This window comes from Emydura macquarii, unplaced genomic scaffold, assembly GCF_026122565.2.
Source record: "Emydura macquarii macquarii isolate MOO-44397 ecotype Brisbane River unplaced genomic scaffold, CSIRO-AGI_Emac_v2 contig_3692, whole genome shotgun sequence".
In the NCBI taxonomy this organism is placed as follows: Eukaryota; Metazoa; Chordata; order Testudines; family Chelidae; genus Emydura; species Emydura macquarii.
In genome coordinates, this window is record NW_027133829.1 from 7,668,286 (window position 1) to 7,694,587 (window position 26,302).

At 39.9% G+C, this 26,302-nt stretch overlaps 2 protein-coding genes across 3 annotated transcripts in view; one reads left to right on the plus strand and one right to left on the minus strand.

The window, feature by feature from the left end:
* Positions 1–17,939, plus strand: part of CFAP43 (cilia and flagella associated protein 43) — a 78,123-nt gene extending 60,184 nt beyond the window's left edge. For both annotated transcript variants that reach the window (XM_067536944.1, XM_067536945.1), the window contains 15 exons: positions 440–646; positions 2,714–2,803; positions 3,627–3,704; positions 4,863–4,988; positions 6,375–6,494; positions 6,576–6,683; positions 7,758–7,844; positions 8,578–8,666; positions 9,123–9,330; positions 10,117–10,229; positions 10,923–11,085; positions 12,887–13,051; positions 14,956–15,036; positions 15,872–16,025; positions 16,589–17,939. In XM_067536944.1, coding sequence (XP_067393045.1) covers positions 440–646; positions 2,714–2,803; positions 3,627–3,704; positions 4,863–4,988; positions 6,375–6,494; positions 6,576–6,683; positions 7,758–7,844; positions 8,578–8,666; positions 9,123–9,330; positions 10,117–10,229; positions 10,923–11,085; positions 12,887–13,051; positions 14,956–15,036; positions 15,872–16,025; positions 16,589–16,761 — 1,962 coding nt within the window. In that variant the 3' untranslated portion in view covers positions 16,762–17,939. The remainder of the gene's footprint in view (positions 1–439; positions 647–2,713; positions 2,804–3,626; positions 3,705–4,862; positions 4,989–6,374; positions 6,495–6,575; positions 6,684–7,757; positions 7,845–8,577; positions 8,667–9,122; positions 9,331–10,116; positions 10,230–10,922; positions 11,086–12,886; positions 13,052–14,955; positions 15,037–15,871; positions 16,026–16,588) is intronic.
* A 1,227-nt stretch (positions 17,940–19,166) lies between these two features.
* Positions 19,167–25,954, minus strand: SFR1 (SWI5 dependent homologous recombination repair protein 1). The gene is made up of 3 exons (XM_067537000.1): positions 25,811–25,954; positions 21,686–22,078; positions 19,167–20,207 (listed from the first exon to the last, which is right to left on the minus strand). The coding sequence occupies exons 1-3, from the start codon at positions 25,904–25,906 to the stop codon at positions 20,016–20,018; spliced, it is 681 nt and encodes a 226-aa protein (XP_067393101.1). The 5' UTR covers positions 25,907–25,954; the 3' UTR covers positions 19,167–20,015.
* Positions 25,955–26,302: the final 348 nt, after the last annotated feature.

Genomic DNA, 26,302 nt, shown 5'->3' on the forward strand with positions numbered 1-26,302 from the left:
TCTCCACCCTTGCATGTATGCATTATGATAATTTCTAATCAAACATTCACATATGTTTTTTTCTTCTGGAATCTTGCGTCAGTCAGTGCACAGGTTAGAAACCAATGTCTGCCCAATTTTTTTAAATCTTTTTTTGACAAAGAGAGTGTTGTTTACAACAGCAGCTTTGCCAGATGGAAAAGAGGTATCAGAAAAGGAATGGAATAGTTCTAGGAAATCAGAAGAAATAAGTTTTAGTTCTGTCTGCCAGTTTTCCTATCTCAGTTAGCATTCACATGCGTAATAAAGCTTGAATTTTGCCGTTAGGGTTATTCTGAAGGAGGTGTGCTAGTTTATACGCACACACTTGCTTTTCTGTCTTCTGATGGGTTGGCGAGTGGTATCCAGTCAAGAAGGATGTGACAGTCCAGTGTTGCCATTTCCTTGTGTGGTATTTCAGGACATCATTTACACAGTGAAAACTGCCTTTAATAAGGAGTTTGACACCGTTGCTCGACAGAAGGAGCAGGAGATTGCACGTGTAAAGGAAAGAAACTTGAGGATCCAAGAAATTGTGGAACAGCTTGAACTCCAGGAGGAGGTCTGGGAGCCAGCTCTTACAGATGATGAGATACCAAAGCGAGCTCTCACTGTCCAGGATTCAGAGGTATCTGAAAAATAAATCATTCCCTTTTATCCACTTGTGCAAACTTAGTTCTCTGGTTCTCCCTCATTTCAAGCCATTATGTCAGTATAGAGCAGTGATCTCCAAACTGTGGGGCATGCCTCCCTAGGGAAATGCAGAGGAACATTCAGGGGGCACACAGTGGGGCCCGCGCCAGCCTCCACAGGGGGCAGGGAGGGAAAGCCAGCCGCAGCTCCGCCCCCTCAAATGCTAGATCCAGGCCCAGCTGCAGCTCCGCTCCGCTCCCAGCTCCGACCCCAGCCCAGCTCTGCCTTCATTCCCTCTCCACCCCCAGGGCAGCTCTGCCTCTAGCCCCAGTTCCTCTCTCATCCCCAGGTCTGCCCCCAGCTCCACCTTCAGCCCAAGCTCCTCTGCTGAGCCAACTGTGCTATAATGGGGGGATGCGGACCGATTCCATTGCTGGTAAGGGGAACGTGACAGGAAAAGTTTGGGCACCACTGGTAAAGAAAATAGCCATAAAACCGACTGTCCATGTACACATTGACCCTTTTTTTACTCTGCATTACTGTGGATTTTCCAGGTTTTGGTGGAAGATTCTGAATAATTCTGTCTATAGAAGTGGAAAGAAATGTGTAAAAATCTCTGAAGTTAAATTTAGTGCTTGTAAAGATGCTAGACTAACACCTCTGGGAAACAAAGCCTTCTGTGTATCCATAGAACACATACAGCATGGCATGGCCAGTAGTAACTCATACAGTTACCCTGCCTAGACAACATGCCTCAATCCTGACCTGGAGGGAACATCTCCGTGGCAGAGAGAGGACAGTTTAGGCCTTGTTTACACTACAAAGATAAGTCGACCTGTGCATTAATTACTGCAGTGGCTAATGTCCACACTACCCCCTTTGGGTCAGTGGCATGCGACCTCACCAGGAGCAATTCCACTGACTTAAGAGGGGCAGTGTGAGGAGCTGACAGCCCAATCTCTGAGCTCTGCTGGCAGCTCCATGACAGGAGCCCAGCTGCCCCACAGGCTGCACAGACTGGGAGCGGGTCCAGCTGTCCAGGGCTTCTCGGCCTGCTTCTGGCTGGGAGTGGGTGTCTAGCCACTCAGCTCTCCAGGAGAGCGGAGGGGCAGCTGGGCTCTAACTGCCCGGCTTTCTTGTTCAATTCACGGCTCCAAATTGACAAGAATGACAGCCAACAGCCGATGTAAGGAATGCAGTCACCTGCCCTTTTGTACAGTGTCTGAATTTATCCCAAATAGGCAGTTTTTGCAGGTGCTACTATCTATCACCTTGGTGACAAAGCACAGATCGCATAGTACCTCTAAATTCAGTTAGCAAGTTATGAATCATCACAGAATTCCTGGCACATGCTACTCTCGTCATCTGATCCACACTTTCCCTCTCTCTGTTTTCCTTCACAAAATGCAATCTGGTTGCAGGATCCTCTTTCATTTCAGGTTCATACATTCGTCTATATCATGTCAGTAGTGGAAATACATATGCCATTACCTTGTTTTTGTGCAACGTACATACTAGTGATGGTATTTTTGCCAAATGTAGAATGTACACAGAGTTCATGGGTTCTAGATCTAGAACAGAACTTGAGCCTTTTGATGTTATCTATATATAGATAGTTACACTATAACTGGAGGCAGACTTCTACAAACCTTGACGGTGAAGACACGGGGAGTTTGAATCTACAGCAGATAGAGGAGTCGGTGAAGGGATACAAGGGAGTAATGTTAGTAGTGTGGTCTTCGATAGATTAGATGAGGGAGATGTACCAATCCCCTCCATTCCAACACCAGAAAACCCAGATGCATAACACACAAAACACAACCTACAGCAGAATAAATGGGAAGAGTTTATGTTTTATTAGTTTAAACATGGCTTTTGGACTATGCTCAGATAAATCTGTACTGCATATTCACAAGAGAGTGAATGCTTTGAAGAGTATTATTGTACAGCAGCGACATGAAGAATTAAGCACACTAGCCCATATGTTTTTCTAAAAATTCATTGTCAGTTCTGTGAAAGAATCTACCCAGAGGAAAACCTGAGTTGTCTTTTTTCTTCACAGATTAAAGTTGAAAAATACCTTACCCCAGAGCAGAAAGCGAAAGCGGAGGCGATGGCTAAGATTGAAATGGAAAGACGTCTTGCTGCTCTGGTACATTGGTGAAGCAGTATTTGGTGAAGCAGTATTTTCCTTGCTAAATATTCCATTCTCAATTTTGTTTAATAATGTTAATTTTGTATTGGTACATTCGACTAAGATAGCATTGAAGAATTATTGCAATTATAGTTAAATATATTACAGTCCATTTCCCTCACTATCCTTTACAATTGGAACTAAATAGAGATCTTATGGAGGAAGGAAGGGTTTAAGATGGGGTGCTATTTTAAAAAAATATTTCGTGTTGGTGAAAGGTGTCAGATTGACGGATTTAAGACTGGATATCTTTCTAAAAGATATACTCTAGTTCAGTCAAAAGGTACGGGCTTGATTACAGAAATTTTGGGTTGAGGCTTTTTGGCCTTGCTATGCAGGAGTCGACTAGATGATCACAATGGTCCCTTCTGGCTTTAAAAAGTATATATCTGTGACAGTCCTGAAGAAAGATCTGGCCACAGACTAACTATAACATAGGCATTGACACTGGAACACTCCCTCGTGCTAACCTGCCAACACCTTGACTACCTAATAAGAGTGAGTAAGTAGGTCATGCCTATGCATCCCCTGACCCTCCCTTTTGAAACAACTAGAATGCCAATTGTAGTGATAGTTATTTGGTATATGAGCATCTGTCCACCAAGAATCAGACTGAGACTGCTAGTTTATTTCAGATAGTTCAACAAACAGCATTTCATTCACTAGCAACACATCACAGATTCTAACTGGCCCTAGAGGTGAAAGGCTCCATCATCCCTTCCTGACCTACCCACATACCCTGGTTCTGCAGCATTTTCTTTTCATTTGTTATCTTTTCCAGGACAGTGCAAGACAGCGTGCCCTTTACGACATGATGGGTGGGGTCCTAGAAGTCAAAAAGGAAGACATTTTGAAAATAGTGAGTTGTGTTTCTGTCATATGATTAAAGTAACAGTTGTAGTGACTAGAACTGAATAAAAGTCACCATTTTTGCAGTCTAACTACAATTCCAAGAATTAAAAAAGGGCAGAAAGGGTGACCATTTGCTTTAATCACCAGTCCTGAAAAATGTTTTGTCATAAGAATCGTGTTGAAAGAGGAAATCTTTGTATTTTTGTATAAATAGCAGTGCTAATATTTCTAGTAAAGGAGTTAAGCAAGATAACCTGAGAGGCTATGGAATTGTTATAACTGGATATATTCCAGGTGAGACTACACCTTGCTAACAGGGATGAGTTAGGAACATTGAATCAATCCTTCCACAGTACAGGAGAATGGATGAGAGGATCAATCCCCTATAGTTCCCTTTCAAATCAGAGGATTCTAGGAGACCCAGATTCAGAGGTGACCATAGGAATTTAGTGTATTGGCTTCATTTGATTCAGAGGTGACACTATAGGTGCCCAACTTGGTATTTACTTCTTTCATGGCCATTTCATAAAAGGGTTTTGACCTTAACCTTGGAAGAGGCTGCTTCACCCTATCTCCTTCAGCAAAGGAAGCCTGGTGCAATAATAAAGGGGAAAGACATCTGCTGTTAAAGTAAAATCGTGCCCCAGTGTGAAAAGGTAAAATTAAACCCAAGCTGCTGTATTTTCAGGAAATGAAAGTTTATCTTGGCTTAGGAGTTAGTCAAGGGATTTATAATTGGAAAAACTGGTTGATCTTTTAGCGATAGTAGTATTACTGAGCTTGCTGTAAAATTGCACCTGTATTTTATTGTATCTAATGATTTTCTGAGAGAGAATGAAAGCAAAAATAGCCACGTTACACACACCACGACCATTGATGCTGCTAGGAAGTGTAGTTAGTGCTCCAGCCATGCAGATGCTGCAGATTCAGCACTGGCATTACTCCAGGGAGTCAAGGAACATAAAATAGGGCCAGATCAAAGTAGAAGAGAAGCCTTGGGCCCAAGGCTTGTGTAATTCTTCCCGCTGCTACTAAGATGAAGCTCACAATAAACGTCGAAAGGTTTATTACTGGCATTGCCAATGCTGTAGGTTCTTTTCCTCAATGTTCTTTAATGGAGTATTGATGTAGCTCATGAATTGTATGGCTGTTTTGATATCTTCAGGAGATTCCACCACCTCCTTTTATTTCCAAACCTGATGCACTTTGGAATGAAGAAGAAAAGAAAGTATTCAAGGAATATGAGAAAAAAGTTAAGGAGCTGAATGAAGAAAGGGAAAAATACAGAAAGGTAAAATAACATGAGAAAAGGAGTGATTTTGTTCAGTGTCCTTAAACTCAAAGTTTCTGATCTTTCTCGTGATTTATTGAAGTGACCTCTGGCTTTCTTAAGGGGGAAAAAATCAAGATTTATTTTAATAAAATAAAAATTGCCAATAAGTGTTAAAAAGTAACAGTCACCTGTGGCATTGTACAAGCCCCAATTTAAAGCAGGAAAGGTGACATTTACTTGTGATAATTAGCACATTCCATGTCAGATGAAACTGCTTTATCACTTTCTATCACAAATTTACAATATTTCCAGAAAGGTGTTTAGAATTCCATTAGAGCTGCAGGGAATATGGATATCAGATGCACATAATCTCACAATTTTTGTCCTTCAAAGAGGAATTTGCGCAGTGTAACAGTCAGTCATGCAACACCATCATTCCAAATATGTCACTTGTTGGGCCCTTTTGGCTGATAGATGCTTTTTTTCGTACTGTCTTACAACGTAGTCTCTCGGATGGTTTTCACTTAAATACAGCTTTTACGTGATGGTGGGAAAAAAGGGTTTGATCCTATGAGGGGCTGAGCACTCCAGTACCCATCATGCCTGGTTTAAACAAATCTGGGCTCTTTCTGCCTGTAATATTATCACTAATGTAATGATTCCCCAGAATTTAGCTTAATTTGTTGATGATGAAAAATGAACCTAGCTAATTCTGAAACAGCTTTGTCAGCTCAATAGTGCCAACAGGAATAAAAACGGATCTTTGGGTAATATTTTCCGTAATGCCTAAGTGACTTAGGTTCCAGAGTCCCATTTTTTTAAAATGACTTAGGCTCCTCAGTTTCATTGCAAGTCAATGGTCAAAGCTATTTTACATAATCGCTCTTTAAAAACAAAACCAAAAAACCTGTAGCCATGCACTGTAAAGTTTTGATTTAAATGACTAGGTTTGGATATTATTCTCATCTCCCATTAACTCCAACAGGAATTAAAGGAACTCAGCACCTCACAAGATAGTCCCTTTTATCATTACTATATTGTCAGACCAACATAACTAAAATTTATGTTCTGATAAGCCTTGGATTTCCACGCAAGCAGAAGAGACATGCTGACACTCATGGCTTCTGAAGGGGAATGGTCTTTACCTAATGATGTAAATAAATGAGTCATTGTCCATTTTTCTAGTCTCTGTTTTCTAGATATGTCTTATCACTGTATTATATTCCTCTTCTTCTTTATTTGTATTGTGGTAGAATGGACCAGGGTGGTAAGGTACAAACACAGAACACAAGGACAATTCTTACTCCAGAGTGCCCACTATCTGAGCACCCTCCGCCCACTCCCACTTTTAAAAACATGCTCATTCTTGTAACTTTAATACTCCTTCTTCCCATTCCCCCTCAGACCCTAGAAACTGAATTGAAGAAACTTCAAACCTCCATTCAGGAAACAACACAAACTTTTGATGACACTGTGAGCAAGCTCTTTGAGCGGAAAGTTAAGTCAGAGATGGTCATATACCAGGTAAGGCAGAGATCTTGGACTTTTCATCTTCACCTCCAAGCAGTAAGAGTGCTGATCTTTCTCCTTGCAATTTTTCTACAGGAGGAACTCAAAATAAACAACCTCCTTTACTCTTTGCTGTTGGATGAAGAGCTGAGCACAAGAGAAGCGGGGCTGAATCACTTCCTTGAGAAGAAGCGGAAGGAGAAGGTGAGGACAGTACTTGGACTAAAAGGCTCCAACCGTTTTCTATTGGAACCTGCTCTTTGCAAATAAAAATGTTGCCCAAGCTGCCACAAACAATTCCCCCATGATTTGCACAGCCATTGATCTGTTTCTTTTTTTAAAAGGGTGGCAGAAGACTCCTATTATAAAGGCACATCTTCCTGGCTATATACTTCTCTCAGCTTGTCTGGAATTACTTGTGTAAATCTCCGTACCCTGAAGAGATCATGCTACTATCTGTCAAATACACCATATTTTAGTATCCAGTGGCAGTCAGTAACTTGTCTGGTAGCACTGATAATGCCTTTGCTACAAAAACCTGCACAAAAGGATATCTAATGTTGCTGTCTTTCTTAAAGAAGAAAGTGGTAAATTGGGAAAAATGTGAATTAATTTCCTGAAACTGAAGTTGTTGGGGTTTTCCCACCACTGATGAGCCATGTGTAAGCCAACATAGTGACTGGAGTTAAAAACAAACATTTCTGGACTTATACAAAGTATATACAGCGCTACAAGTGTTTTATGATGAAAATTCTGACTGCTTTGTCCTGGAAGCACATCTGTTAATCTGTCATTGGACCAGCTCTACAGACATGCAAACCTAGGGACCTCTTGCATTAGATGATCTCCCCTGTCATGCTATTCAGAAAGAGAGGTAGACTCTCAGATAGCTCAGGACCACTACCAACACATTATATTGCACCCAGAATTGCACAGGAAGCCATTGCAGTCTACAGAGCACTTGAATAATGTGCTTCTTATGACCAATCTCATTAAGCAGTTGGGTAGCTAAATTTTGCACCTGCTGACTCTTCTAAGTGGTCTTTACAGGTAGCCCCATTTAGAAAGCATTGCAGGAATCCAATACAGACACATGACATATTGAGTACTGTCTGTGTGGTATCTGCTTAGAGGCTCATTACACCAGAGGTGAATTTAACCCAATTGTTGTATCTTAAGCTGAGAAAGTATGTCTCTTCAGCACATGTAATATGTCTGAATAGCATTCCAACAGCTTATTTTTAGTTCCTTTATGAAATCCATTTGCTTTTGTTACAGCTCAGTACTGCAGAGGCGGTCCAGACTGCACGAGCACAAGTTGATGCTTACAGAGAAACCTATGACAACTTAGCAGCTGAAGACAAAGTAAGAGTTCTAGTCAGATACAACTGCAGAAAGAATATTAAGGGGTTCAGTACTAAACCTCCTCCAGAATGTACAATATTTAGGCCCCCGTTCAACAGCACACTTAAGCATGTGAGTAGTTCCATACAGATTGATGCAGGGGGGAGGTCTAGGTTGGACATTAGGTCAAATTGCAGGGGGAGGTCTAGGTTGGACATTAGGAAAAAGTTTTTCACTAGGAGGGTGGTGAAGCACTGGAATGGGTTACCTAGGGAGGTGGTGGAATCTCCATCTTTAGAGGTTTTTAAGCTGCGGCTTGACAAAACCCTCGCTGGGATGATATAGCTGAGGTTAGTCCTGCTTTGAGCAGGGGGTTGGACTAGATGACCTCCTGAGGTCCCTTCCAACTCTATGATTCTAACACTGAAGTGAATGGGCGTACTCACATGCTAAAAGTTAAGCACATGCTTAAGTTCTTGGCTGGATCAAGGCTTTAGTAAGTTTCTTGGGGGCAAGGGTGGTGTCTCTTGCACAGTGCCAAGACCACTATTTATACTTAACCGGCTAGTCTCACTTTTTGTAGACACTTCTCTGGTTTTTAAAAAGCACCAGCAGACGTGGTAAATTGTCATCTCTGAGAGAGGCAATCTATGAAATAGCCCAGTCCCACCTAGCACCTTTTAGCATGATTCATCACTATTCTGTATTTCTAGAATATGTGCATGCTGATGTTTTTTGGTTTTTTTCCTGCTAGATTCTGGAACGTGGCTTTAGAAAAGAATTTTCTGATGTTCCTGCACATCATGTTGATCATCTTTTCAAACTTTACAAACGTCGACCAAGGTAAAATTCCCCGTTGACTCAAACCATTTTCTACAAGTTATTATTTTTACCTTCCTGATGGGAAGGGAGATACTATTTTCTAAGCTCTGTGAAGTATCTTAGTTAGCAGTAGGCCATTGATTACTAAATTGCTTTTAAAACTGCATCTCTGTAATGACAATGGTCATTAACTATTGTTGATGATCAATTATCATATGGATGACTATGACAGACATTTTTAAGCAATCTTCTCGTCTCCTCACATCACATATGCTATTTAAAATGTGATCAGAATAATTCATAAATAACCACCCAAAAACATGCCTTTTTATATTTTGTAAATAATATTTTCTGGTTGCACACTGCAAGAGATTAAGACACTGGTATGAAGTATTTCTAGTGCTACAAGGCCTTTTTCTATGCAGCATGTAAGAACAAAGATAAAATATTTATTTTTGCCATGGTTGATGACACCAGAGCCCAGAAGATCAAGATGCACCTTGACACTGCTAACCCTTATGGAGATCGGCCAGGCTCAGCCAGAGCTTATAAAGAGGCACTTGCCCATTTAATGAAAGCCATAGATGAAATGGATGACCCTGAAAACATGCCTGAGGGGTTAGACCTGCCTGTCTGGGAACGTTTCTGTTTGGCTAGACGAACAAAAGTGGAAAGCGAACAGCTGGTACGTCAAATGATTTCCATCAGATTTATTTTGCTATTGATTTACTGCTTGGAATATTCTCTGATGCTCTGGGATCTTAACTCAGAGCATCAAGTTCTGAGAGCTGGGCAAGTGGCAGCACAGTGTAGGTGATCTGTGAGTGAGCTGAACACTCATCACTCTTTAGCAAAGCTTCCCCTTCCAGCAGACTCAGAGCAGTATGAATGACTTCCAAGGAAGCCACATCCTGCTCTCCTCCAGAGAAGATGGCTGGGAAGTTGGAGCAGTCTCAAAGAATCCCTCCTCATTCTCCTCCCCTATCCCCACCAAAACAAAAGCAAACCATCAAGGTATTTTATACCATTCTGCATCTGTAACCTTCACGTAAATCTGCTGCATTTGTTTACCTTGATGAGTGCTTCTTCCTTCCTAAAGCATCAAGAGCAAATCCTAACAATATGTTGATAGAAGGCCCTGTTATATCATTCATTTAGTTTAATATCCTTAAATATCCAAAGATGTAACTAAGTTCTGTTTTGCTTTGCTGAAGTGAGAAGGAAATGAGACCTTCCTTTCATAGGAACAAAATATGCATCAGTAAGGGGTAAACTTCTGAAGAGCTGGTAAGGATTATCACTATGGACTTGCATGGACTTTAACGGGAGATAGGAAGGTAACTTGTTTCCTCATACATCTTTTAAAAATCTGTTCTTGTGAAGAATGAGAAAAAGTCTGTCTACCATAAAAGGTTTTCCTCTACATTTGCAAAGTTCAGTGTGTTCAAGTAATTGTGATGTTTTTGCTTAGGTGAAACGGAAAGCCCTGACGCTGGCGGAGATGCAGGCCTTTCTCCAGAAAAGAATGGATGATGATGAGAAGATAAGGATGGACATTGACAAAATTTTAAATGAACTCAATATGTAATTTTGCTTATTATTCTTACATTCATATTCACCTACACTTTAGCACTCTTCTGACATAGAATTAAATTCTCTAGTGCAGAAGTGTACAGCTCTGTTCTGTATCACATTTCTCTCTAAAACTCATCTAAGAGATGTAGAGCCCAGTTCTGAAAGAACCTTGACTTCAATGATAGGTTCAGACCTGTAATGCTTTATTTTTATTATGCTGTCTGCTGCTACACCATCTGGTTCTCACCACCATTGAGATGGAAGTGTTATTCCAGAACAAATGCCAAGAATATAATTTAAACAAAAAGAAATGTACTTGGCTGGGGTGGGGGGAGATTTCCGTGTTTCCTTTACAATTATTGCTAAGGTTTTTGTTTGTTTAGTAAGGGCTTTCTCCCTTATAACTTCTGCTGGACCTGGCAGTGAAGACAAAACACAGTCTGTATGGAAAGAAGTAGGATGTCACATGCAAAGCAATCACTGTAGGAGCAAATAGAAGAAAACAGGATGTGAGGGAGCAAACCCTTGCTGAAACATACATTTGGTCATTACCAAACACAAGAGTTATGAAAATTGCAGTGACCCTTTCTGGTTTTCAGATGATTTCCTAATCTTTCTGTTACCCTCTGATCATAGAGAAGATTTAAAATACAAACATTTTATCAATTACTAAAAACTGCTATTGGTTTTCTGCAATTTTAGGCTACGGGAGGAGAAGATGAGATTTCAATTGGATTTGAATATCCAATTTCTTCTTAAACAAGGACAGGTGGAATTGGAGAGTGCTGCTGAGCTAATTCCAGATTACACTGATGCTATTCTCATTCACAAGAGTGTTATTGAAGAACTGAATTGCACAATCCGGGTAATTTAAATTTTCTGGAGGAAATTAAGGGCTTTAAATGAATGGATTTTCCTTTGAAAATTGCAGTTTTTAGCTAGTTTGACATCTCTGTCATATGTGATTTAGTCTCTTTTAATTCATTGCCATATATCAGTTGTAACGTTTGTTTTGAAAGGTCCTTGAAGCGATTATGAGTTGTGGAACATCTCTAATAGAAAGGCTACTGTACAGAGCACTGATCACTGGAGTCCTGACTGGTGGAAAGGCAGCCTCTTTAAGCGCTAGATCCCTTAAGTACATGCTGTAAATAGAGAATTAATATCCTATACACCACTCCTATACTCCCCAACTGTGCAGTCATGTCAGGTCACTGAACGTTGGGGTACAGTGAAACTTTCAAAAATGGCAATTCTCCTTTTATATAAAGGTGAAATTGTGGGATCATACATGGCACATTTCATTTTTCATATATTAATGGTTATTTTCTTGGCATCCCAGCTGCATAAAAATTTGCTTTTTTTTTGCTACTACATACAACCTTCCATAGTAACTGTCAAATACTTGACACTGGGACAAGTTCATGTATTGTAGAGGAAAAATGCTTAGGCCCAGATTTTAAAAAGTATTTAGGCATTGCAACACTCACCAATGCAATACCTGCCTGATTTAGGAGCCTCAATATCATTTCCAGAAAGAATTTAGGCACTTGAGTTAATATCCCATTGACAGTTGATGGAATTTAGGAGCCTAAACCACCTTTGAGAATGAGACAGGCTCCTAAATCAGTTAGGCATTACAAGGCTGAGCTTTAAATACCTTTAAAAACCTGGGCCATAACACTTATGTCAAGTGGGAGAACGGACGGGTATTGACCCTGATTTGTTTCACTCTCATCTGTGGTACAAGACTGAGGCAATAGTCTTAAAGTATCAGCAAAAGACACACACAAGTACGGACATACTGGGTCAGACCAATGGTCCAGCTAAGCCCAGTATCCTGTCTTCCAACAGTGGCCAATGCCAGGTGCTTCAGCAGGAATGAACAGAATAAGGCCACCAATGAGTGATCTATCTTGTTGCCCATTCCCAGCTTCAGCAGTCAGAGGCTAAGGATACCTAGAGCATGCAGTTGCATGCCTGACCATCTTGGCATTGATCGACCTATCCTCCAGGAACTTCTCTCATTCTTTTTTTAACCCACTTATAAATTTTGGCCTCCACAACATCCCCTAGCAATGAGTTCCACAGGTTGACAGTGCATTGTGTGAAGTACTTCCTTCTGTTTGTTTTAAACCTGCTATCTATTCATTTCATTAGGTGACCCCTGGTTCTTGTGTTATGTGAAGGAGTAAATATCACTTCCTTATTCACTTTCTCCACAAGTCATGATTCTATAGACCTTTATCATAACCCCCCTTAGTCATCTTTTTTCCAAGCTGAAAAGTCCCAGCCTTTTTTCTCTCTCCTCATGTGGAAGCTATTCCATACCCTTAGTCATTTTTATCACCCTTCTCTGTGCCTTTTCCAATTCTAGTATGTTTCTGAATTGGGGTGACCAGAACTGCATGCAGTATTCAAGGTGTGGGCATGTCATGGATTTATAAAGAGGCAATACGATATTTTCTGTCTTCTTATCTATCCCTTTCCTAATGATTCCTAACATTCAGTTAGCATTTTTTGACATGAAGACTGTCTGGAGCCCAGCCTCTGAAAAATATTGCAATGTGGCACATTAAAACTACTAAAATTAGGAATTGGGGGTCCAGAGAAAAGTATTCCATAATCCATAAATTATGTTCAAATTAATCTCTTCTTATTTTCAGGCTCAAGGAGAAAAGAAAATTGCTAGCATGGTGGAAAGTAAAGACTTCTCTAAAGGGATATTTCAGCTGGAATGGGAACATAAAAAAATGAAGATGCTGATGGAAGATCTAAACCAGAGGGCTCGGGATATTCAAAAACTGCATGTTTCAAGAGATCGCCAGCTAGTAAGTAACGCTCTTAAACTGGGATTTTATCTGGAGAAAAGCTGCTGCCCATGTTTGTACCATTATTTGTATTCTGTGATTGTCCTACATCTACAGGGAAACCAAGCACAAGGTTAAATTGCTGTCCTAGTTTAAGAACTACAGTTTGCTTTGACATTTGTGCAACTCTGAAGTCTTTGGACTTGTGCAGGTGTAATTAAGATTGGGGAGATTCAATTTAAATCGTTAGTCATTAGAAAACGTTGATTTCACCTGGCACTCAGAAATAGACACACACACCCAAAAAAATCCATCAATAACACTCAGCAAGCGCAGACTCCCCTGCAACGAGCTCCCACAGGGATCTGCTGTCACCGGTCCCACAACTGTGCCAGGAGCTCTCTTGCAGCTATGCCCACTCAGTCACTCAGCAGCTGAGCATGTGGGGCTGTCCTCAGGAAGGAGCCATTCAGCAGCAAAGTCATCTGCCCCACAGGTCGTGCTCTTCATGGCCCCGGCTAGGATTCTCTGCTCTGCTGGGCCAGGACCACGACCACAGCCTCCCCCGTACCATGCACCTGGTGTCTTTGGCCCCTCAGCCATGCAGGGAGCCCCTTGCAGCACTGCAATCAGTGCTTCCCTAACCTTCACCCCCTACCCCAATTCATTGCCCACTATTGTGAAAATTAAAATAGCTTCAAACAAAAAAAGCTTAAAAATAAAAAATTGATAGTCAAAATTAAATTAAAAAAATTTGAATTCTGTTAAGCCAAGGTGTAACTGAGGGCAGAAGTGGTCCGAAATTCCCAAGTATCAATATTGGCACTTAAAGCAAGGAATCAGGATTTTACAGCCGTAAGGAATCCATTTTTAAATAAAACACATTCTTGATCTTAAAGAAGTGCCCCCATTGGGTATCTCTCAGAAATATAACATCATTATTAGTGTGCTGCTTTTTCAGACATGCAGCAAAGGGACTCCTAGGCCTGATGCCAACAAAACAGAATACCATAGCAAAAAGGTGACAGCGCTGTAAAGTTCCTGCAGCAAAATCACTAACAGAGCGTTGCTATCTGTATGAGTGATCCCGAAAGACTTACATGAACCAGGGAGTGGACAATTCATCTACAAACATCTGATAGCTACTGGTCATGAGTTATTTAAGACTATTTTATGTTTCCCACCTCACAACATGGTACCTTGAAAACAATATGCTTCCTATTGGTGTCTCCCAGAGAAAGACTTTAATTTTAATAAATTATCTTATCTAGAAAAATTACTGTGAAAGTAAAGTAACGATAAAACTCAGAACTACATAAAGAAAAAGAATTCCCTCTCCAAAGGTAGCATCTGTTAGAACCAGGCTTATGGGCTCTGTGGGACGTTGGCCTCTGTCGAGCTACATTATACTGAAACATTTTGCATTCTCCTCTGCGAAAGAGGAATAAATCACATCTGATAAATACAGCGTAAATGGACTTAGCCAGCCTGGTTCTGTCCCTGGGAGAACGGATAGGAAAAGTGTGCTTTTCCTGTGTAGAGCTGAACCTCCAGAGCCCCAGTCACCAAAACAGTTGGACTTTCTTTTAAGACCTCTCTCTAATCTTGGAGATTACTGAGTTTGAGAGCTTTTTCTAACAGACACACTTAAGATACTGAGATTTATTAGAGTTAACAACACTAGACATAATAAATGAATACATGGGTGCATGAACAGAATGTTCTTAAGTATTCAAGTAGCATCTCAGACATCATTTTAGAAACGTTCATTTTATGATTCCTAGAAATGCTTTGCATTATGCAGGATTAAAACAAATGTTTTTCTAATTTTCAGATAGCATGACCGCCAAACTGGGATCTTGGAACAGTTGGAAAACACTCCTATAGCTAGTAATCTGATTTTCTCTCTCTTTTTAATGCTGCAGTTCCTAAGCGTACTAAACTATGACAGCCGCATCACCCAACAGGTTTCAGTAATGGAGCAGACACTTGGTGTGATGGATAAGGTAAATCCTAAATGTGCTGTAACTGAATAAACAAACTTGTGAGTAGCACCATCTCATTCAACACAACTCCTTCCCTCCCTCCTTGACTAAGACCTCCCATTGTCCTCATTCTCCTTAACACTGGCATTATCCTTGACACCCAACTCTGTTTCTGCACATTTGTCTGCAGATCTGCTAGTCAAGTTTTCCTCCATGTCTTCATCTCCTGTTGCTTTTTGTACTGCAACCTCCTTTTCTATAGGCTTCTCATATCTAGCCTCTCTGGAACTCCTGCACATGGATAGTGGTGCCTGCCTACGAACAAAGCAGCATGAGCACGGCCCCCATTCACTGAGTCATCCAAATTGCCCTTGTTTTTAAAACCCTCTATGGACTTGCTCCAGCATACAACAACTGACATCATGCCCTCTTTCTCTCCCTATGCTGCTCCTCCTCACAGCTTTAGCATTTGCCATCTTCCTCTCCATTCTTTCACACAATCTCACCAAAGTTGGCAAAAGAGCCTTTTTCTCTGTAGCTCCTGCTATCTGGGATGGTACTCCTGCATCTCTGCCCCATCTCTTTTCAAGTTTCATCTTAAAAGTCTCTTTCCCTCTAGTCCATACCTCTTAGCATCTTCTTGTCTGCTATTGGTTATATTGGAACTCCCTAAAGAATATTGGAATAGAATTTGTATGAAAGGTGCTGTGTAAAATAAAGTTTCATTGTACTAAGTAGGCAAATATAAAAGCAAATTGATCCCTAATATGGTGCCTTAGTTGATATGTTCCCATATAAAGTTTCAAGCAGCTTTAATAAAGTCTCATATTTGCTTTATTCAACTGGAAATGGACAGCTGCACAAGAAGAAGGTGAAGAACCGTCAGAAGGTATTTAAAGATATGGAGAAGCGCATCTGTCTAAAGGAACAAGCAAACCACAGACTCAGCCAGGAACTGCAAGAAATGCTTGTGTCTGTTTCAGAAAGGCGGCATATCTTTGAAGCAGCTGGTGAGTCACCTGTTGTAGTGCACTTTAGGTCACAAGTAAAGGACATTAATAAAATATATGGCCAAAGCTGGTCAGTTCTACTCTCCATCAGCAGCTATATAGGGATAAAACAGTGCCAGCAGATTTGTTGTGTTATAGATACACAGCTGGCATTGCCCTGCCTAAGAGAGCCATTTCAATATCCATTGTACTCTACGGATATGTCTAGACTTTTTGCTCCTGTTGTAACTCGTTAATTAAGTGCTGCTAGTATAAATTGGTGAAACTCCATTGAAGTCATAAAACTGTTCCATTTACATCAGCTGAGAATTTGGCACAATGCCTTTAACCTCTCTAAAAACTGTTTAATTCATCCCTCTTCCTCTCAGCATTTGTATCTGGGCAAAACAAAGTAGCAATACACTGGAGACAAATGTTTGCTCTTGCAAGCATGAGCTCTTTTGAGAACTCCAGCTCACACTGTACAATAATTGTCACTGAAATAAGATACACCCTGGGGCAAGACCTACAACAGGTAACGTTTTCTCTGATGTGAGCTATTCCTGATGTTTTGCTTTGCACAGACACACAGTTGGCTTCTGAAAAAGCTGCGAAGGAGCATTACCAGGATATCGTGCAGCGACGACAGCTAGTGGATCTTGCAAAAGAACAGGCCCAAGAGATTTCAATTCTTCAGGCAGAAGTTGAAAGGCTGAGAATGAGAACATTTCCTGCCCTTTTTGAAATGGAATATTAGCAGAAGGGTACTTCCAGCAACACAAGCAATGATGAACTCACATGCATTTATCTCCTTTGCTTACTATAGATACATCTCGCAAAAAAAGAAAATTGATTTCTTCCTTTATTTACTATTTTAAAATATTTTACTAGACTGAGTAGGAAAGCTGTCTATTTTGTAATTTTATACCCAGTCTTAGTGTGCCTCTTATAAACTGCAATGTACAATGATTTCATAGTTTAATGATAGAAGCACGTGTTTATTAATATAGAAATAGATGTTTTGAACAACAATCACATTTGTGTATTTGTGGTCTGCAATGCGCATTCCTAGGATGCTGAAGAATGGAAGCAATTCAAGAAACCCTGAACTGTATTTCCATTTCCTCTACATAGAGAAAGAAAAATGAGGCAAAATTGCTTAGTAGTAGAACACTTTAAAAAAAGTGTTAAAAACCCCCAAATTACTAATACATGGACAGAATGAAATATCACATATATACTGATTATTTAAAACAAACTTATACAGTTCATCATCATTTCTACAGGATACCATGATGAGAGGTATCTTAGATGAACTTTACCTTCATTATATTTAAAAAACCCTCCTACTTCATTTTACTACCACTACCATTTTACTACCTCTTGTGTTCAGGAGCCCAGATTTCACCTCATTACTAGATGCCATCGCACACTGAACAGATCAAGGTCTGCAAACATCACAGGAGAATGCTCTCAGCACTGTTTTTCACTTGCTATAATTGATATGATAACACAGGTCTGAACTCGGAACTTGGCAGGCTTGGTAAGTGAAGTACGAACTGGTTTTCAACACTTAATAATTTTGAATCCTAAAAAGTTGGTATCTCTTCATTTTTAAATCACTATTAGTTTCTCTTATTCCTGCTCTTGTTTTATTTCACTTCACTGTATTTTAAAAAAAAATCTAGCTGTCCTTAGATTAAATAAACCTTGTTAGATCTACCCTCCTGGACTGTTCTTCTACAGTTTCTACTACATGCCCCGCCCGTGGAATGCAACGTCAGATGTTTGGGTGTGCCATCTCATAGCATCTTTCTCCCCAACGAGAGGGGAAGCTGATAAGGAAAAGAGGAACCTTTAATAAATTCTATCACGCTCTCGAAGATGGACCTGCACAGGAATTTTCTGCCATTGTAATTTTCCCCCCCACCTGTTCTGAATTGTTTTTTCCCTGGAAATATGCCTCAAGTCAGAGCCCCATTCCAAAGGGACATCACTAACAGCATTAATACCTTTGTTTAGCAAACTCTACATTTGTTATCAAAACTTCTTGATTTCTGTTGCAGCCTCCTACTAGATCTGACTTCTGTTATTGCTTTATCATTTTTAACTATGATTCATAATTAGTCTAATGACTTCTCCATAGTTCTTCCCAGATTTCTTAAGTCCTACAAGCCCTCCTCAGGAGACAGGAGTGGAGTTCCAATCTAGCATGACTGAAGAGCCCTGGGAGGTCAGCTACTCCGTTCTGGATGCCTCATCGTCTTACCCAAGCCACTGTTTCAGCCCCTTCTTCATCTAGTAACCATACAGATTATCAAATGATTTAATAATAAATACTGCTTATATAAATTCCCACTTAATAGTAGAATTCACCATATATCTGTAGGCGAGTAAAGAGTTAAAAGCTGGACAAGTGGTCAGGCCTAAATTATAGGGAATGGGGTCAAGGCAAGGGCAAACCTTGTTTCTGTTCATTGGTGTTCTCTCTCTTCTTCTCCTCCCTTCCTGGCCATATGCGCAGGTGACAAGTCTATCGCCATTTCTGTGCAAGGCCTTTTGGTGGGAAGAAAGCATTATCTTCCTTCTCCCCCTGGCATGCCTTTACTTCAAAGAATGTTAGTGTAAAATTTATGTTTTAAGGTGATGTGCCTGACCGCTGTATGGTAATCCTGTAAACAACAAACAAGGGTGGGTATAATTATATTCATTATGTAGTTGTTAATATTCATTCTATAGGTGTCACTGTAACCAAATAAGGGTCTCTGGGGAGTTGCTGAAAATGTATACATTTACATACTACTATGGATAAAAGAATTGTAAAGTAATCCCCCCGCTGCTCACTCACGGCGTCGAGGTGGAACGAGCAGGTAATAAAGGGTTCTGTCTCCCCAGTCCACCCCCGGAACAACCTGTTTGATTATTTCTAACAATATCTTCCACCTACAACGGCCCTGCTGCAAAATGTAGGTCTAATGTGCCCCCTAATAGACAGGATCATGGAAATCTGGTACAGCAAAATGAAAATGTGTTACTTCTAAACTCAGATTTTTCTGATTTCCCTGCAGGTACAGTGTTGAGGAAGCATAAACTGTCACACGTACAGTAAAGCAGAAAGTTATAGCAGACTAGGAATCTGTATGTGTATAATGAATTTGGTGCATTCTGGAGGGATGTGTGTCAGCTGGGGTTCTTATAGACTTACGCTGGATGAAGAGTGCTTCAAAAAAGAAATTCAGTGACGAAAGAAGCAACTAAAATAAATGGATGGTCAAGGAGGAGACAGTCAACAGGGAATCAATTTCTCTCACACAATCTCAAATTAACATAATATTACTCACAAATCAGAACTAAAAGGCAAGAAGTAAAAAGGAGAAAATGGCTTTGGGATTTACGAAGAATGATTGCAAAAAGTTAAATTAAATGCAACCATTTAAATACATTAGACACAGTTCTGTTTTTGTTAAGCACCAGAGAATATGTATTGCATCTAGTATCACAAGAAATAAAGCCATGTACAAAAATTCAATATTGCTTCAGTAATTGAGAATATGCAAATTGATTACATCTGAAGTTAATCCTTAGAAAGCTCACATCAGTTGACTGGCAAATCGAAGAAACTTTCAGAATATATGTGTTGAATTCCACAACATCTTAGTAGAACTAGAAAAAACACTTAACTTGATCCCATTATATCAAACAAGATAATGTATTGTATAAAGCTGATCAGATAAGATGCAGCCAGCTGTTTTAAGTACAATATTACTAGATTTCATTGTCAGATCCACTAATGGCAATTTTCTCAATGAGTAAGTTTCTGCCATGTAAGTCAATAAGAGGTAACCCTTTCCAGAAAATAACTGCCTCTAACAGCACATACACAAGAACACTCTTACAACAATCCACTACTGAAACAGTATCATGATGGTTTAATACTTATGATGAAATCAGTTTATATTCAATCTTTTCTGAAGACTTTTTTTTATTAACTGAGACCTTTGTAGTTGTAAATTACATATCTGTAAAGTCTTCTTCTGTTCTGCTGTAGTGTAGTAACTTGTCTTCTAATCCAAAATTGTCTATCAACAGAGTGAGGCTCAGTTTCTTGCCATCTGTAGACAAAGCTGATTGGAGTTCATAAAGCATCAACTGGGTGCTGCATCTCCATTTTGTTATCAAAGACTGCAATTCTGATGGGTTATTCTGAAATGGGGGAAAGGTTACTTATTGAATTGCAGAAATTATAGAAAAATAGTGTTTGGAACTTTACAGATATTTATATAACAACTTTATCAAAAACTATACACAGAGAGAATTTCAAACTCCTCTAAAGTGGAATGCAGCAGTTAGTTTTGGTGCTGTCCAGGACAGGAAGTGAAAAAATAGCTCATCCACTTAAAACTACAGGGGAAGCTTAGGTATGAAGACTATAATTAAGTGAGTTAGAAATTTGCCTCCATCTCCTACAAAAAGTTGCACAGATCTTTATCATTTACACATAGATGAGATCTCTGAACTTTCAGCACTATGACATCCCATAATAACAGTGGGAAATTTAAGCTGTAATTGAGCAGAGAAGTACTATCTGGTGAATAAACACTGCTTCCAGCAGTACCTAGGGCTGCATCCACATTGACAGCATTCAGACCCAGGAACCTAACATGTTGGAAAAAAATGCCTGTACATTGTCTATGCTTCACTTCTATTGCTGTTACTATTAGTAGAGCTGTACTGTTAGTAAAATTACACATCTGATTTTGTCTGTGTAGACAAGAGACCTAAGCACTGGTGGGTGGTCTCCAAGTCAAGTGCTGACACTTTTCACAATAAAAGACAAACTAGATGTCAAGAACAGTTAAAGACATATTTTAAATAGACAGGTTTAAAAGTCATGGTTAAAGAGCTACATTATTATGCTTAACTTTTTTTGCATTTCTTTTCATTTGGATAATGAAAACAGAATAGTCTTTCATTTTGGTTTCTAGTCAGTTTCAATTTCAGGTTCAGTATTAGCCCACTGCTGCAATATTTAGACTGAAAACACTACTGAGGAATGTTTATTTGTTTTTTAAAATATTTCTCCAAGAGAATTTAAACTAACATGCATAGAAACATTTTCATCAGAGCTGGTCACAGTTTTTTTAATTTTGAAATTAAATTTAAAATAAGAACAGGAAAACAGATAAATAAATCAAATCAACCAACTTTCTTCCCTGCTTTTTGACTAGATCTAATTTCTACAGGTTTTAGGAATTTATAAAAATGTCTTTTTACAGAACCAAAATTTGCTCCGACATTGTCTCTTACATAAATTAGGTCCACCCTACCTGGCCCGATTTAAAAAACATTAAAAGAGAAAAGATTTAGAGCTGAGATAGTGTTACCCATTATTCAGGCCTGCTCTATATTGCCGGCGAAATCTGGCGGCAGGCAACAGGAGTTACGCAAACTATGCAGAGTAGCTTGCATAAGTCCTGTTCACTTTGTAACTTCCATTTAGCGCACTGTCTCCACTGCACTGCGCCGACAAGAAATGCATACCCGGCAACACAGCACTACACCTTTTTTGGAGGTGGTTTTAATAGATCGACTTCCGGCTCAATTGAGTGGGTCTTCACTTCTGCTCAGTCGATCTGGATAGATCGATTTGACATAGACACACCCTCAGAAACTCTTCTTACCTTGGATCTATACATTTTGACCAATCTGAGTCTTCGAAGCAGCTCTTCCTTCTCTTGGACCTGCTTCAACAATCTTAACTTTTCCTCCAGTAGTTCTTGTTGACTAAGGTCAGCCCCCAACACCACAGAGTGTGGAGAATTCTGAACAGGTCTACAGTGATGTCTCTCTTGTAAAGGATTATTCAAACTTGTACTTGCAGCACAGTTCTTCGCCAGGCTTTCACAGGTATCTTGTAATCTGGAACAGGATCCTTTTGTTGACACAGACCCTTCTTCAGAAGTACTGTAATCTTTTTCTTCAATATCTATTTTAAGGCGCTTTGCCACAGTGAAACTGGAATTAAATGAACGTCTTGCTTTCTTTAGTCGCTCCCTAAGTGTTGTGCTCATTGGCTAAAGAAAATGACAAAGTAACAAAAAAAAAAATTAAAAAAAATCACGTGATATTTTTGCTAACATAAAATGATTATTTGGGAGAAGTAAGAACAGAAATGACTTTATTGTAAGTAGTAAGTTTACCATTCAATTTTTACAGAATATGTAAGCCCCACTGTAAATCTTCAAAATTACCACTACAGATTTCACAAATGTGACTGAGCAATTATCTTCCTCCCTTCACATATGTACATGCACACACTCAGTGGCAAGACATAAGAAAGAGTTGTGGCTCCAATCTTTTTGGCTTCATCTCTCAGACCAAATCCTGTTGTCCTTATTCAGGCACAACTACCTGTGAAATCTTCAATGACTCAACAAGAATTTTCCTTAAGTAAGGAAATTGTCTAGTACAACTACCTAATTGTCAAGGAGAGAAACAAGGTACTTTTAGAAAAGTGTTACAGGTCAGTATGTTATCACCACTCTAAAAAAAATCTCAGCATGGAAACCAACTGCTGGAGACTGCAGAACTAGAGGGAAATCAAGGTATCTACTTGATCCATAGCACAGCCTGATAATTTTTTTTTCCCTTTTAGTTTCAGGTATTGCCCACAATGTGTTATGTACTTTCCAAACATAAAGCCTAGCATTAACTCCCAAAAGTAGGGAAATTAAAAGTTAAAGGAAAACTACAGAGTGATATACAAGGTAGTACAATCACTATATATATTTTTTTTTTAAAAGAATGAATCAAAAAGTTTCTGAAAGTAAAAACCAATAAGAAATTTTTTAAAAAAAACCTCTGTCTTCATGACCAGTTAATGATGCAAAGTAGGCCTGAAGGAATCCTTTTCTCCACTGGACAACACTGGAAGTCAAGCATTTTAAAGCCATTTGTAAGGCAGATCCCCTATTTTTCTTTGTTTGTTTAAGGGAAAAACAAATCTGTAAGTAATCAAAAAAAATTAAATAATAGAATTCCGCTTACAGGAGCTTTGAAACGGTTTTCAAGTTTTTTCTAATAGGAAAAATTCTTGAAGCCCTATTCTGCATGAAAAAAAACCTGCTTCACTGACTGAAAGTAAACACTGATATGTCTAAATACTGTTTTAAAAATCAATTCAACATATATTCTTATTGTGAGCCTTGTTTTGCCACCCTGACTCAAGTTGAGTAGCTTTCAAAATCCAAATGGGACTACTTACACAGTAAGGTACTAATCAACATGTGTAGCGGTGGCAGAATTAGACCATACTAAATTAATTGAAATGGAACTAATTTAAGTTAACTAATGCAAACATAATATACTTTGGGGGGAATTCTGTGCTAGCGCATAATTAATGTCCCCCACAGATTTTTCCCCCCCCTGTGGAATAATTGATTCTGGCGGGAAGAAGGGAAGATGCAATTACACCTTTCACCCACCAGAGGCTGATGTGGCACCAGAAGAGACAGCAGCTGGCTCATGGGCGGGAGCAGCCAGCCACTGGGAGGGAGGCGACAGAGGCTGCTTTCCTCACAGCGCCCTGCCCTTGGGGCCAGGTGAGGAGGCATGGGATGGGGGCGAGGGAAGGACAGAGCAGAGCACAGAGGGCTGGTTGGGGGGGGGGTGTCACACAAACTGGGTTCAGAAGGCCTAGTGGAGGGCAAACTGGGGCACTGGCACAGGAACTAGTGGGGTGACAACATTGAGCCAGGGCTCAATGGGAGTGGGGATGCAGAGCCACATGGGGACGGGGAGGGAGATGGGGTGTAGGGCCACATGGGGACGTGGGGCAGCTATGCCTGGCTGAATGAGGACTGTGGGTGGCAGGACAGGGAGACAGGGAGCTACGCCTAGCTGAGCGAGGGTGCAGGGCCGCATGGTGACCTGTGTAGATACGCCTGACTGAATAGGAGAAGCTAGGGGTCATCCAGCATCGGCATGGGCAAGGCTCACCAAATCCCTAACAATCCCTCCTCCCCACCCTCAAACAACAACAACAACCTGTTCTATATTTCTCCCACCCACACCCAATGATCCTCCAGGTTCTCTCCAAGGCTCCTTCCCAGCAATTACTTCTTTAGCTCCTCTGTTACCCCTATCTCCGCCAAGCTTTTGCACTGCTTCTGAAGGGTGCAGGAAATATTTTTCTGTATTGTAGGTTAAATGAAGTATTACTCAAAGTTCTGTATTAAAATGCCTAGTAAGGAATCTGTTTGTCAAAAAATATTTCCTGAATCTTTTTTGTTGTCTATATTGTTACATAGTTGCTGTCAGATATTTTGAAATAAATTACCAAAATAACTGAAAATTGTGTGATTTTATTATTATTTTGATAAATAAAATATGCAGAATTTTAAAATATTGAGCACAGAATTTGTAATTTTTTGACAGAGGCACCCTCCTCTCTGTCAAAGTTCTCCAGCTGTAAAGAATATCCCATGTAGCCAGTCCTCAGATTTCTGTTCTGTCTGAAACAAGCATTACCACTATTTCTACTACATTTCCCCTATTTCTACTACATCAGCTATTGAATATCACTGGACCTCAGAGATGGACATCAGAAGAATCAAGTAAGTGTCAGGCTTGAGGACAAGAAAGATTTCTATACTGAACTGCTTTTTAAAGACAAGGCCACAGTTTTTAAGTGGTTATGGTTTTGAGTGCCTCAATTTTAGAGTGGCCAACCTGAGACCCTTAAAGGGCCTAATTTCAGAAGGTGGGCGCTCAGCACTTCCTGAAAACCTGAAGTCACTGAATTCAAAAATCTAGTCATTCTTGAAGATCTTTGCCTAATATTTTATATCTTTATAAAATATCAAAATTTTGGGATAATCCAAACAATGTAATTAAAAAGATGCTTACCACCATCTGACCCTAGGCATGCCAGGTCCATGTTTTAGCAGTGTGCCAGTGTCAGCTTGACATCACCGATACAGTGCATGCTGGGGCCTTACATCAGAGAAGGCACAGGCAGTGTAGAGCTGAACATCAGACCTAATACACTGCATTTCCACTTTGTATAGAGTTTTTCATGCAAGCTGTGCTCCAAACTTAGAGTTAAATAATACAGATTTGATTTCAGGTGCAATTTGAAAACAGATGAGAAGGTATGTCAGGAGCAGCAAAGGGTAAGGCTGTTATAACTGTAGTAAGACTGATGTGACAGACTAAGCTAGTGTTAAATGAGCAAAGGGAGGAAGCAGAGGGGGACAAGACCTGGAAGAGTGGGCGGGAGCAATAGCGATGTGATAGCATTTCTCTGTATGTGTCAAAGTACAGGCAGAAGCATCAGCAACATTCTGCATATGCTGGTACCTAGAGAGCTGGAACTTGGAGCCTTTTATACAGATGGGAAGGATTAAAAATGTGAATTCAAATAATGTCCTGACTATCTTTATAGGTATTTATAAGGTTCCTATCACATCTTGAGTTGGCAATCGGGGTATTCAGTACTTGATGCATGTCATGTTCAAAGCCAACATATTTAGAATACAAAGAACCTTCCTTACCCATTAATTTTAAGTCTGGGCATAAACTATCTGTTCATAGAATCATAGAAGATTAGGGTTGGAAAGGACCTCAGGAGGTCATCTAGTGCAACCCCCTGCTCAAAGCAGGGCCAACCTGTTCCACACATATCCTGTCAAAGTATTCCATGGACCTCCAAACATCAAGTAAGTTTTGCACATCATTGTTATTGCAATACCTAGCCACAATCAGAAAGCTTCACTAATGGAATGGCATATAAAAGGTTTTCATACCTGTTTCCCTGAGCCAGTGCTCTGGACAGCTGGTGTCCCACACTCCTTTGGAGTACTGCACAATGATGTTGATTTGTCTAACAATGGTGTTTCCATCTTGAGAATACTTGATTATTACTGTAAAAATTATACAGAAACATATTAATATGCAGAATAGATATCTAACTTGACAAGTCAGGTCCTTTTCCATCTGCCTAAGATTAGAATGTGATGAAACAGGATCACCAAATGGTCAGGGAGATGAGTTAAAAGCCCTGGTAAGAAAATGCCAACACTACGCTATTTTCTAGTTGTTCAGTTTATGAAGTCATCTGTTTATATAGGGCCTTATTCTGCCAAACTCATTTCCACTGAGTAGCAAAATGTTCTGTGAGTAACCCTCTTGATTACAATAGGACAAATGGCAGTACTACTCAGTACAAGGGTGGCAAAACTTGGCCTTTATTGTGTATTTCTGTCTATTTATTTGTCTCTTGCTTCTTCATATAGGAT